The sequence below is a fragment of the Rhinolophus hipposideros genome (genome assembly GCF_964194185.1).
Source record: "Rhinolophus hipposideros genome assembly, chromosome: 5".
Taxonomy (NCBI): Eukaryota; Metazoa; Chordata; class Mammalia; order Chiroptera; family Rhinolophidae; genus Rhinolophus; species Rhinolophus hipposideros.
Window position 1 is genome coordinate 55,885,576 of NC_138051.1, and position 13,389 is coordinate 55,898,964.

The 13,389-nt window shown below is 47.8% G+C and overlaps 1 protein-coding gene across 9 annotated transcripts in view; it reads right to left on the reverse strand.

Annotated features, from left to right (window-relative positions):
- Positions 1–1,440: 1,440 nt before the first annotated feature.
- Positions 1,441–13,389, reverse strand: part of DAPK2 (death associated protein kinase 2) — a 114,983-nt gene continuing 103,034 nt past the window's right edge. For 4 of the 9 annotated variants that reach the window (XM_081049495.1, XM_081049491.1, XM_081049496.1 and 1 more), the window contains 3 exons: positions 7,593–7,682; positions 7,389–7,472; positions 3,277–4,849 (listed from right to left, as the gene is read on the reverse strand). In XM_081049495.1, the coding sequence (XP_080905621.1) occupies positions 4,769–4,849; positions 7,389–7,472; positions 7,593–7,682 (255 nt within the window). In that variant the 3' untranslated portion in view covers positions 3,277–4,768. Of the gene's footprint in view, positions 4,850–7,388; positions 7,473–7,592; positions 7,683–13,389 lie in introns of all 9 variants that reach the window. The other 5 variants (XM_081049492.1, XM_081049493.1, XM_081049494.1 and 2 more) reach the window with 3 other exon arrangements.

Here is a 13,389-nt window from a genome sequence, read left to right on the forward strand (position 1 = left end):
AATTATTTCTCCCTTGATAATATAATCATTTTTTTTTTAGATTAAGAACTGGGAACACAAATTTTATTCAATAAGGCATCACTAAAATATGTACTTCAGCTATATGTATATGGAAGAGGAGTGTAAAAGAGAACTAGTGGGAGAGAGGGAAACTCAGGAAGAAAGTAACTATTAATGGGAGGTCACCACCCGTGTTTCTGCTTTTTGAAATGTCAATTAACCACTGCTTACCATTCTTCAACTGGTCCAATCCCTCAATCTATTAAGGTTCGCTTAGAATGGGATCCTCTCAGCAGACCACCAAGAAATACATTCTTTGGCGGGGGCAGCAACAGTGAACAAAACACTGTCAGGGTGACATCGAGCTGGGACCCAGATGGAAACAAAGTTCTACAAGCCTGTGCCAGATAAAATTCCTTGTGATATCCCAGTCCTCAATTTAGCTCTTCTCACATGAACCTACTTTGTCTGTAGAGCACAGGGTTTGACTTTTCTTTCATGGAGATTTTGTGGTTCGCCTCTTATGGTATGGCTTTCATTTGCTTCCAAAATAAGGTTTTCAGCAAATAAATATGTGAGCGGAAAAGACAAATGCAATCGAAGATCTGGTGATGTTGACATTAAAATGAAGCACATTAAAATATTTATCTGCGCATTTGTGAAATATTAATGCAGCATCCTGAAAAGAAACACATAAACACTCTGGGGCAGGGCACGTTCAGACCTCTTTAAAGACTTGCCTTTTAACCAAACAGAGCTTTCGTCACTGGAAATGTTCCATTTGCCCCCCAGCACACTGTGGTTCATTTAGCCTTGAAGTGTCAGCTGGTCAACACATCCTCTTCAGAGCCAACTGAACACACCTGGTTCCCCTGGGCCAGCTGCTCCACTCATTCTCATACCTGGAGGGCACCAGCCATCTGCCAGCAGAGAGGCCACAAGGACTGAGCCCCTGTGTGGGAGTGGCATGGATGCTTGGCTCTGGCTGTTGGGCCTCAAAGACAAGCTCAACAGATGTGCATCTTCAAAGGCCCGCCTCTGCCCACTGTCTGGCCCTGCACTTCCCAAGAGATTCTGGGAAACCCAGCAGATGCCATCAAACACCAAAGAGCTGGGCTGAGGGGACTTGGTTAACAGGGCTTTCTATAACCCGAATGAGAAGAAGGCTAGGAGGAACAGTCTGTGGGCAGCACAGAGTCCTAGATTACCAGAACTTACAGAACGGGGACTCTTTAGGACAGGGCCCAGGTCTGTCCTGTTTACTGTCCTAACCCCGCATCTAGACCAGTGCCACATACTGGTCCACTGACTGACTCACAGCGTGTGGCGGCGGGCTACTGACATGCCCTCACCTGGAGGCACTGTCCTTTACTGCAAAGATAGCAGCAAGTGTGACCATTTCTTCCATTTTCAGGAATGAAGAATGAGGCAGCGAACAGTAAAGGATAGATGAGAGTTTATTTAAAATGAGGCAAAGTGAATGGTCCATCCATTTCCTAAAAGGTCTACCATAGTTTATGAAGCTGAAGAAATGAGCACTGTACTAGGAGTCAGGAAGTCGGGGCTTTCATCAGACATTTTCACAAGTTTGCTGTGACGCAGAACTAGGCACTTCCTCTCTCTAGGCTTCAGTTTCCTCTTCAGTGAATTGTAGTAGTGTTACCAGAACCCCAGTGTTTTAGCTTGAGTCCACCTGCCTGCACACACTGGCCTAAAGAAATGCATGAGCAGGAGTTTGCAGTATAAAAAGAAAAAATAGTTTAATATTGACTTGGTCGATTCAGAAGCGGGGAGCTTATGCTTCTAAAAATCCAACTCTCTGATGGTGTGTAGGTTACAGATTACATAGGGCAAAATCGTAAGACACTGTGGGTTAGTAGTATGGAGTCGTGCTGGGAACTGATTGGTTGGAGCTAAGGGTCATAAATCATATCCTCAGGTCTGGAGGACAGCACTGAGGTCTTTTCTGGCATCCCTCTGTCCAATCTCATGGGAAAGTAGCCAGTTCCACCTTAAGGCTCAGGAACTGAAACATTGCTTAGGTCAAGATGTTCTCTTTAGCCTACCAGAGGTCCAGGCTACTGTCTTCTACTGCCTCAGTGTTGCTGATTATCCTGGGGAAAGGCTACGTCTCCAAGGGGTGTGTGGCTATATATATATATATATGTATACACACATATATACACATATATGTATATATGAGTATATATATACACACATATACATATATACATACATATATATATAGAGAGACAGAGACAGAGACAGAGACAGAGAGATACGATTTCTAGAGCTAGGATTTAATACCAAATCTAATCAAAGTCATAAGGACTCTCAGTTTCAGTAGTTGGGCCAAATTCTAAAACGCTAACCTTATGGTCATGATCAGAAACTCCAAACTGGGTTTGTCAAAATGATTTACTGCTATCCTTCCTAGCAGAAGGGCAGTTCCCTACCCACTACCACACTTTACTTCCTAGGAGCTCCCAGTGAGCCCGTTCCAGAACATTCCCTGCTGATTGATGTAACCAGCCACAGCCAAGAGCCCCTCACCGGCCAAGTCTGTAACACAGTTCCCAGCCTCAGCTGTCCTCCAGAGGCTGCAGTGAGGCACAGAGCTGGTTCTGCCTGAGAACTGGGGACGCCCAAGGACTACAACAGAGTTTTATTCACCAAGCTTGCAGGTCCACTCCATTTCTGACTGGAACCCTTTCCAAAACCATATTGCCTTTCTGTTCCTATGGGGCCCTTTCCTTCTGGATCCATATACTTGAATGAAAACAGCCTGGCCAGTTCTCTCACAGGATGTGCTTAAAACTTACTGCTGATAAAGGGAAGGGATGCCTCCTCTTTATCCCTAGGGCCTTTCCTTTCTGCCCTTTTTACTTTCCCCCCCCCTCTCTCCTTCCTGGCTCACTTTCTCCCACTAACCTTCTAAAACTTTCCTTTTCTTTCCACTTCTTACCATATGCTTTCTCAGTGTCAGGCCTCACCCTGACCCTTTTTATTTCTGGCTTCCAAGGGTCTTGTCTTGGGTTTCTGGTCAGCAGCACCATTCTTCTGGCCTGGAAAACAGGGCTCAGATCTCTATGCCATTAAGGTTCCCCTACCATATTCATTCAAGGGGCTGGGTATTCCATCTCTTCTTTTCCCCATGGGTCCTTCTTTGCCTTTCTCCATCTACATCTTTAAAAAGTCGCTGCCCCTATTTTGGCAATAGTATATTGGCAGGTATATTAGTTTTCTAGGACTGCCTTAACAAAGCAGCACAGCCTGGTGGTTTAAACAACAGAAATTTATTTTCTCACAGTTCTAGAGGCCAGGAGTTTGAGATGGAGGTATCAGCAGGGTCGGTTTCTTCTGAGGCTCTCGCCTTGGCCTACAGATGGTTGTCTTCTCCCTGTGTCTTTACATGGTCTTTATCTGTGTCCTAATCTCTCTCTCTCTTTTTAAAGACTTTATTGGGGAAGGGGAACAGGGCTTTATTGGGGAACAGTGTGTACTTCCAGGACTTTTTTTCCAAGTCAAGTTGTTGTCCTTTCAATCTTAGTTGTGGAGGGCGCAGCTCAGCTCCAGGTCCAGTTGCCGTTGCTAGTTGCAGGGGGCAGAGCCCACCATCCCTTGTGGGACTAGAGGAGTTGAACTGGCAACCTTGTGGTTGAGAGCCCACTGGCCCATGTGGGAATTGAACTGGCAGCCTTCGGAGTTAGAAGCACGGAGCTCTAACCGCCTGAGCCACCGGGGCCCGCCCCCTAATCTCTTCTTATAAAGATACCAGTCATATCGGAATTCGGGCCCACCCCAGCGATCTCATTTTAACCTGATTACCTCTTTAAAGACCCTATCTCCAAATGCAGTCATATTCTGTGGTATTTGAGGTTTGATACTAAGGTTTGGGAGACACGACTCCACCCACAGCAGCAGGGGTGACGGTCACAGTGGTAGAAGAGCGCAGGCACATGTGCCATATCTGGGCTGATTTCCTGGGGCTGAAAATCTTTAGGGAAGGGTGCTGAAGCTAGGTGCCTTGGAGTCCAGAGGGCTGGTTCAGTATGATATTCTTCTGAGACACTGTCCACTCAGCACCCCATCCCTGGGTGATCCCCCAGAGTCACAGGCACCTGAGCTGAAGAAAATCAGATGGCAATAACCCTAAAAGAAGCCAAGCATCAGGTAAACCAGAAGTTTAATAAAAATGAAAAACAAGTTACAATACAGTGGGCTGGCAATGGGCTGCTTTGGAAGGTTTGATAAGTTGGTCAGCCTAACTCCAGGTGGATTCTGGGAGGTCACAGGAATGGCTCCTCCCACCTCAAGATGCATTTCACTCACTTGCCTTGTTCCCGTGGGAGAGGCCTCTGTCTTCCTGGTATAATTTTTGACCAGGCTGCTTCTGAACTCCCTCATCCTGTGAGAAAATCTGCCTGATTCGGACCTTCCCCCATGATGATGATGATGCTCATTTACATTGTTTTCTTAAGTCCACACCCACACCCCAGGTTCTGAGGTTGGCAGACAGGTGAGAGCCCATTTTATGGAGAATAAGAGCTTTGGGGATGCTGGGGCCTCCTCCACAGGTAACAGCCACAGCTCCCGGGCTCTCCAGGCTCCCTGCAAACTCTTCTGAATCCTGCAGGCCCAAATCTCTTGCAAAATGTTCGGGAAAGCAGAATGCCTGGGATGTGGTGATGAGCACGGACCAAGAGTCTGTACAGAGGGAGCCCCGCTGGGCCTGGGCCTCCCTGGTGGCCACTGATTGCCAGGCCGGTTAGGAGGTACTGCTCCTCCTCCGGGGGTGGAGGGCTTTCCTCTTGGCGATGTCCTCCTCTGTGTCACTCTCACAATTCCTCTGGGGGAAAAAAAACAGGGCCAGGGCAAGAGGGTCATGAGATGCCAGGAATAGGGTTGTGCTGGGCAACCGAACCTGGTACACCTGGGACAGGGGCCTGCAAGCCCGGGAGTTGGATGTTGAGGGGAAGGCTGTTGTTCTGTCCTGAGGCTGGATGTGGGGGTGGAGGGGTCGGGGAGGGATCCGAAGTGGTGCCACGCCAACTGCCATGAGGCCTCCTTCCCAGGAGAAAGGAAAACAGGCAGAGAGCATGTAAGGGAAACCAGGCACCAGGGGAAACCAAATGATAACAATCATGAAAATTATATCTGGTGGCTGCCACATAATCAAGACCCCTTTGATATGTGGTCTGTGGGCTGATGGGTCTCCTGAACTCAGACTAGAGAAAAGGGGGGGGGCAGGGAGGCACCAGGACCTCCCCAGGCTCTAAGGACCACCACTCCACACCCCGTCTTCTTTGACTGGCTTAGGCTGCACCTTGAGAAGCCTTGCCATGCAGTTTTTCCAGGGACACGGCTTCTGTGCTCCACTTATATGAAAGAGAAAAAGAGTAAAGTACATTCCGTGGCTAAACCAGAGCTGGGGCAGCCACCCTGGAGGTCATGGTGCCTTTTTCATGCAGGCTACATCGATCTAATGAAATTATTAAAGTTATTAAAAGAAGTACTAATTCAGAAAGACTTAAGCAAGTCATAGAATCATTTGTAAGAGGTTCAATTTTGCTAAGCATTAAAATTGCGAAGCACTGGCACTGCATTTTAAAGTCTACAGGAGTATTTTTGACAACAATATTAGCTGTGAATATGTATTGAGCCCTTATCAGGCCAGGTTCTTAACAAATAGACCTATTTTTTTTTTTAAAGGAAAGCCCCTTTGGGAAAACTTTATAATAGAGGTCTGGGACCCAATCCTTTTCCACTTATAGGGTAAGCCATTGAGTTTATGGTGCTGAGTGTTCAAGTGAAAAGAGGCTATTTTTAAATGTTTGCACAAGAACAAAAACTAGGATAAAAATTTACTGTCTTTTTGATACTTTCTGGTCCTCTTTCCCGATGGCCTGCATTATATCAGGGCAACTCGGGCATGCCTGCTATCTGCCATGTGCCTTCCCGGGGCCCTTTCTCCTTCCCTTGGCCTAAGCCACCTGGAAATCCAAGGTCAAGATCAACTTTAGCCAAATACATCCTGGACCAAGCCCGGCTATAACAATAAAAATAACTCAAACTCTGCTGAACAGCAACTTTTTAGCATGCGTCAGAGCCAAACAATAAAAAAGTAAGCTGGGGGGAAAGTCTGCCTATCATTACCAGGGATTTTCAGAGGGAGAGAGTCCTACCCCCATTAATAGCAAATGAAGAAAGAAGCCAGGGAAGAGACATGGCTTGGCCAAAGCCACACAGTTGTTTTGGACTTCTGGAGTCATAAATCCTCAAGTCCTGGGCGAGAGTAAGAATATGTAAGAGTTAGGGCTGAAGAAAGAGGACCCCAGGATGTGTGTGTGGTGGTGGAGGCGCGCAGGCACCGTGCAGCATCCTGGGATGCAGCGTGCGTGCTCTGGGTCCTGAGGCTGCTCACAGCTGACTGCCCATCTGTCTCAGGCAGCGGCCTTCCAGCCCCTTCCTGAGCGAGTCACCTTCCATCCTGACCTGTGCCGTCCCAGACACTCCTGGGGCCCTCATCACACTTGGGGAGCAGTGGGGTGCATCTGTTCAGAGAACCCCTAACGGCTGAAGTACTTACACTGCATTCTGAAGCACTGGCACTGCATTTTAAAGTCTACAGGAGTATTTTCGACAACAGTATTAGCTGCGAATACGTTTTGAGCCCTTATCAGGCCCGGTTCTAAGAATATGTCCTCATTTCATCCTTATGACTACCCTATGAGATAGGAACTATTGTTAATCTCATTTTACAAATGATAACATTTTGACATAAAGAAGTTAAAGTAATTTCCTTATAATCACACAGCTAGTAGGTGGCAGATGTGAATCCTGGAAGTCTGGCTCCAGAGGCCACACTTTTGACCAGTATGTAAGTCCCTCAATTTAACTGGACACAAAACAGTAACCAGCTAATCAAATATAAGTTAGCATCTATTATTGTTGTTATTATTATTATCATTATTAATCTAAAACAAAACAGAAGTGGAACAATTGGAACATGAATAAAAACCCCCCTTCTGCAGCAGGTCTTTGGATTGTCAGGAATAAATTTTGGATTGCCTGCGGTGGTCTGCTATCCAGAGTCCTGAGGGTCTCCAGCAGGCAACAAGTCCTCAGGGAAAGGCCGGGGCAGTGGAACAGCAGCCACAATCTCTTGGAAGGCCCACCAGGAGAGGATTTAAGATCCTCAGAAGCTCACAATTCTCCTGGCACCCCCGGTGGCCCCCCGGAAGACAAGTTCTCCACTAATCACACAGTACAGAGGACAGGAGCAGCAGAACTGGCTGGAAACAGTTAAGACCCATCCGCTCGCCCTCACCCCCAAGCTCCAGGCCACCCCAGAATCCCACCGCAGAGGGGGCACTGCATTTACCCACCAGGGTTTCATCCGGCCTCAGGTGCATTTTCCTCATGAGTGAGCGGGTGAGGTGGTTACACAAGGATACAATGCTGAAAGAGAGCTGAGGGAGGGAGAGAAAAGCGACTGCCACATGAGAATGTGCACAGAGCTCTCGGAGGGACCCAGGAACCCAACTGCACCCCGCACACCCCCCGCCTCCGGCCCCTAAGCCCTGACATACCTTCCACCGCCTGCGGACATACTGCTTCTTGAAGTTCTCCAGATTGACCACGGACTCCCTGCGCACCAGGGCTTGATGCTTGTCCACTGGCTGGGAGACAAAGCAGAGCATGGCAGCTGACACCGGGCTTCGGATGGCAGCCATGCCCTCCCTGCAGAGCCCCCCTGCCACGTACCATCCTTAGCCTGACCCTGGCACCTCCTTGCTGGGCAGGGTACGCAGAGGGACATGGTACTGAGGGCAATGTTTACAGATGTCTCAGCTGTTCAGGAGATGCCCGGGGTGCCCCTGAGCTACTGTTACACAGCCAGACACACCGAAGTCGACTGGGCTGGAGGCTCGGCTCCTCCACAGAAGAGTGGGAGGTAGGGCTTTCAATCACGGGTCACATTGGGGAAGGGTCATAGTATAGCAGTCTAGGATGCCAACTGTGTACTGGGCCCGATGGCCTAGCAAATGGATGCTTTGTGGGCATAGAGGACAGTAGCACGTACTCCATTCAAAATAAAATGGAGGGAAATAGGGGCTTTGATGGGGGTTGGGAGGAGACAAGATGTGTACTTGCCTTTCACAAACTGGCAGTCAAGGCTCAGCTTCAATCCTGACTTCTCCAAGAAGCCTGGCATGGCTTCTCTGAGCCTCAGTTTTCCCATTTGTAATATGGGGATAATAAACCACATTGGGTCACAGGGTTGTTTAGGATTAAATGCATGTGGGTGTATAAAGTGCTTAATCTAGAGAAGCTCAATGCCTTCTCCGTACTCTTTTTAAGAATTGACTTTATTTTATTTGGAAAATAGCTTTATTGAGGTATGTATGATTGGTATACCAAAAAGACTGAACATATTTAATGTATACAGTTTGATGAGTCCATTCCCTCTTGAATTCTTCCCCTTTTGTAAGCCCCTTTTGTACAAACCCCTTTTGTTTGTACTTACAAACACCTTTTGTAAAACAAGGTTATCCGAGATCAAGAGATAGAGAAATGAATTTCAGGGGTTCTATTAACTTCCTCAAATGGTTTGTAAATTTTAGTGTGCAAACTTGTACAAGAATGTTCAGAGCAGCATTATTCATAATAGCCAAAACGTAGAAAGAACTGAAAGAACTGCATTAACTGATGCATGGATAAACAAAATGTGGTCTAGCCACACAATGGAATATTATTCATAAAAAGGAATGAAACACTGATACATGCTACACCGTGGATGAACCTTGAAAACATGTCAAGTGAAAGAAGGCAAACACAAAAGGCTACATACTGTATGATTCTGTTTACATAAATTGTCCAGAATAGGTAAATCCATTGAGACAGAAAGATTAGTAGTTGCCAGGGCGCAGAGAGAAGGGAGAATGGGAAACGCCTACTACAGTTTCTTTCTGGAGTGATGAAACGTCCTGAAATTAGATAGTGACGATCGTTGCACAATCTTGTGAATATACTAAAACCCACTGAATTGTACACTTTGAAATGGTACATTTATGGGATGTAAATTATATCTCAATAAAAAAAAATTGTATATATGTACAGATATAAATTTCTTCTGAGGCGATAGCTTTCACCGATTCTCAAAGGACTCCACGACCTCAAGAAAATGAACTGCCCAGGACGATATATAAGGTCCCATCCAGCTCTATTTTTCTCGCCACTCTGACAGCCTCCGCACAGCAATGCCTCATGTGGCACCTCAGGGAATGCTAAGTGAGGTAGCTCAGTTCCTGGGTGCTTGGTCTTGTCTCTTTCCCACACTTGGAGCACACCTTCATTTTTGTTTATTTTTCACCATGGTGCCAGGCACCAGGCGAAACCAGTGTGCACTGCTGGCCCAAACTGTTCTGGACTTACAATTATCTTGCAGGATGTCCTTTCCACGTCCACCCAACCCCATTCCTCCTTGGAAAGCCTCTGTGTGTTTCAAAGCCCAATTCAAATGTGATCTCCTCCAGGACAATGTCCAAGAAATAACGTCTCCCTCCTCAACAAGACCAAAACACATGTGAGCACCCTTATTACACATATCACCTATTTCAGTCCACTCTGCAGGGGAGTCGTCTCACTAGCAGAAAACAACTTGAGGTCACAGAAAGAATTTCCTTCATGTGTTTTCAATGTCCCCTGCCCCACCTCCTCCCCTCCCAGAGCACACAACAGTGGGTGCTTAATAGGTGTATGGTTAAATTGTTTCCCTGGACTGCTGAAGAGACAAACTGGAATGAAATCCTAGGACCTGGGACCTGCTCACTCCTGCCAGAAAGGCCAGGCACCTGGACCAGCCACCGTGATACTATGAAAGGGTGTCAGCATGACTCCCCAGGGCTCTGCCTGGGGGTCAGCAGAGTTCTAGGGCTCAGGGAACAGGGAAGAGAGTGCGCACGACCTTGACATGGACGGAAGTTAAGAAAGCAAGGGGGCAACTGACCATCCCAAACTGGAACACAATGGTTTCCTCCAAAGAGTGCAGGATGAAAGAGGAGAGGGGAAAGAGGAAGACAGAGAGGGAAGAGAAAAGGATGAGGGTGCTGAGGGGACCATCAGGCCAAGCTCTCTCCGTTCTTTCCTCAACTGGTCTCACCTCCTCTGCCACAGCGGCAAGCCCAGCTCTGTGTCTAGGTCTTACCCAAAGGGAGACGCAAAAGAAGGCAGAGCCTGCCCGCGCCTTGAACCAAAGCCTTCCAGCAGCTTCCTGGCACTCTTGATGGAACCCAACAGGCCCACCAAGACCCCCAAGGCCTGTATCATCTGAGCCCTTCTCCAACTTAATTTCCTCCCTTTCTCCTTCCTGTCGTGGGTCTGCTTGCTGATCCTCCCCACGGTCTCAGGGATTTGCTCTTGCTCCTTCACATACTCACTTTGTTACTTTGTTCACATCTTTGCTTAAATGTCACCTCCTCAGAGAGGCCTTCCTTGACCACCTTATATAAACTAGCTCTCCAACTACCCCACACAACTCACTGTGCCTTGTACCCTATTTCTTCACAGCATGTCATTAACGTTTTATTCTGCTTTTATTTGGTTTTTGTTAGTTCCCCCTCCCAGCAACTAGTATCTCCTTTCCAAGGTGATATTCTGCCTCCCCCACCCACAGAACATTTTTAACTTCACTAATGTTTGCAATTTACCTTTGAGTCTAACCTTTGCAAGAGACACTTACACTTCTCTCGGAGAGTTTGATGAGGCTGAATCAGAAGTCACTGGGAGGAAAGGGACCTCTTTTTATCCACTTACTGATTGGCACCCTGGCCTAAACCCTGTGGGTGGGAGGTCGACATGCAGGCTAGGGGAGTCGGTTCACGAGAATCCCACCTTCCAACTTGTCCAGCAGTGTCAGCCACTGAGCAGAGAGGCCCAACTGAAATGTCAGGTGGGACCATTCCCAGAGGCCATTAATGCAATTACTTCTAGGGCCCTATCTCTATGCTGTCCAAAGCAGCATGAACTCTGAAGAGGTCACCCAGGCTATAAATCTGTCAGGCTGGCCCTTCCTAATCGGATGGGCTTCCTTGGTTGCTAAGAGGGCTCCCCAAATGCTGACATTCTCATCGAAGCCTTGAAAGTCAGAGAGATGTAAATTGTGCAGTGAAATCTGTCCCCAGGAGGCATGTGGCACTAACACTTTTGATTAAATTGGGAGTGTGGGGGGGGGGATGGAGCTAGGTTATGCCTTGTCTTGACCCCCTAGCCCCACCTTTAGCAAACAAACAGTGCCCACCTTCTAGTCTGTGGTCCTTCAGCGACACCAGAGAGTCTGGGCAATTCTGACCAAGCTGCTAGGAGCATGTGTGGTGTCTCAGAAAAATGTCAGGAAGGTAGGCAAGAAGACAGAACGCTGTGGCTGAACTCAGATTTTGTTTTACAGATTTAAATGCCTTTGAAGAAGTCCAGCAGGGTGTGCTAGGTCAGCACGCACACCCACAGAGCCAGGAGATGATGCAGCAGTCATCCTCCCAGGCGTGAAAAAAAAAGGAACGCTGGCTTTTCAGAAGAGGCACTCCAGAAGATTTTCTCTAAATACCAGGCCTCCTCTAGAAACCACAAATAGATTGCAACTTTTCAAACCTCCATCTGTGCCATTTCTCCAGCCGCAACCTCCCCTGAAAGCCGGGAACACCTGAACACCCACCACCGTCTCCTGCCCAGGTCTGTCACTCAGCTCCTCCTCCTCCCCAATCTCCTTTAATATAGGCGGCCCCTCCATCTCTCCCTTTTGCTGGCTGTTTCACTGGCTGGAGCCTGGGCCCTGCAGGCTTTACCTCCTGAGAGGAGCACGTAGGCTTACAGGTGCCCGAGTCTCTGCCTCCTTATAAATGGCGGGGAAGAGCTGTAGAAAGGTTGTGTCCCTGTAGGCTGTCCCTGTATCAAACAAGCCAATGGAAAGAGGCCCTTTGCCTCGCCTGAGTTGGTCTCACTTTTCCAAGTGAGGTCTTGGCAAGGACACACTCTCACTTTTAATCATCTCTCTGGGACCTTCATTTTTCTGAGCAATTTTTCACCCCCAGGAAAAGCTTCAAAAGCTGTCCCTCCTGTACTGTTACAGGAGACAGGTGACGAGAGACGTGACAATCAATGCTGCGTGCGGACTGTGTTTGGATCCTGATTTGAACAAACCAACTGTAACAGGACACCTTTGAGAAAAGTGGGGACATGTGAGCGGGGAATGTGTTACCAGAGGCCATTAAGGAATTACTCTTGATTTTGTTAGGTGTGATAATGGCACAGTGGTAATATTAAAAAGAAAGTCCTTATCAGAGATTCATGCTGAAGAATTTATGAATTAACCATGTCTGAAGTCTGCTTTAAAATACCCCAGAAAAAGTGGTGGTGATGAGTGAGAGAGGACTGGCCATGACTTGCTCACTGTTGAAAGTGGGGAACAGGTACACGGAATTCACTATACAATTCTCCATACTTTTGTGCAAGTTTTGAAAATTTCCTATGACAAAAAAAATTAAAAACAAAAACTCTCTTTCTAATTTCTAGCATCTTCTCTTCAATCTCCATTCAACAGTCCAGGTTTCTGACCCAAATCTGGGCTTCTCTCTCCAAATTCTATGTGGCACGCTCTCCACAAGGCTACAATTGGGGTGGGGTGTTGAGGGGAGAACTTCCCTGAGAATGGTTCTGCCCTCTGCCACCCCTCTTACTCTTTCTCCATCAAAATTCATCTCTCTCCTGTTTTCTGGACTATTAGGTACCTTTATTTTATCACTTATCACGGCCTTTCCCATATCTCCGTTGGTTGGGTCTGCCTCTGCCCCAGACAGAGTCTTTTATTTAGGGGTTGTCTTGTCCTTATCTGTCACCTTTCCAGAGCCAGAGCACAGTGTTTGGTCAACTGAACTGGCCCCTTCTGCTCCTCAAATATGCCCTCTGCTGAGTCTCCTTTCAAGGCAGAGTCTTCTCCACAGGCCAAGTTTTGCAAACAAAGGAGAAAAGGCCATTCAGCTCCACAGGCATTTACAGAGGCCGACAGCGGGGGTGGTACCTGGGCACACAGCCACCTCCCACATGGGCCGACCGCACTGGGTGATGGATGGAGTGAGGTGGGAAGACACCGTGTTCATCACCACCTGAGGGGGAGGGTGGGTGGTGTGGGGAGGGGATGCATGGAGGAGACTCTGGCTTCTCCTGTCCTTATTGCTCTGCCCCACCGGTTACCATGCCATCGCCATGATTCCCAAAGCAAAGCGGAGTCATCATGTGCACGTGCTTCAGAGCAGGGACAGGCTGCGGCCTTCCCCAGGCACCAACTCTCCAGCTTCCTTGGGAAGCATTATTCAGGAAGATGTCACACACTCA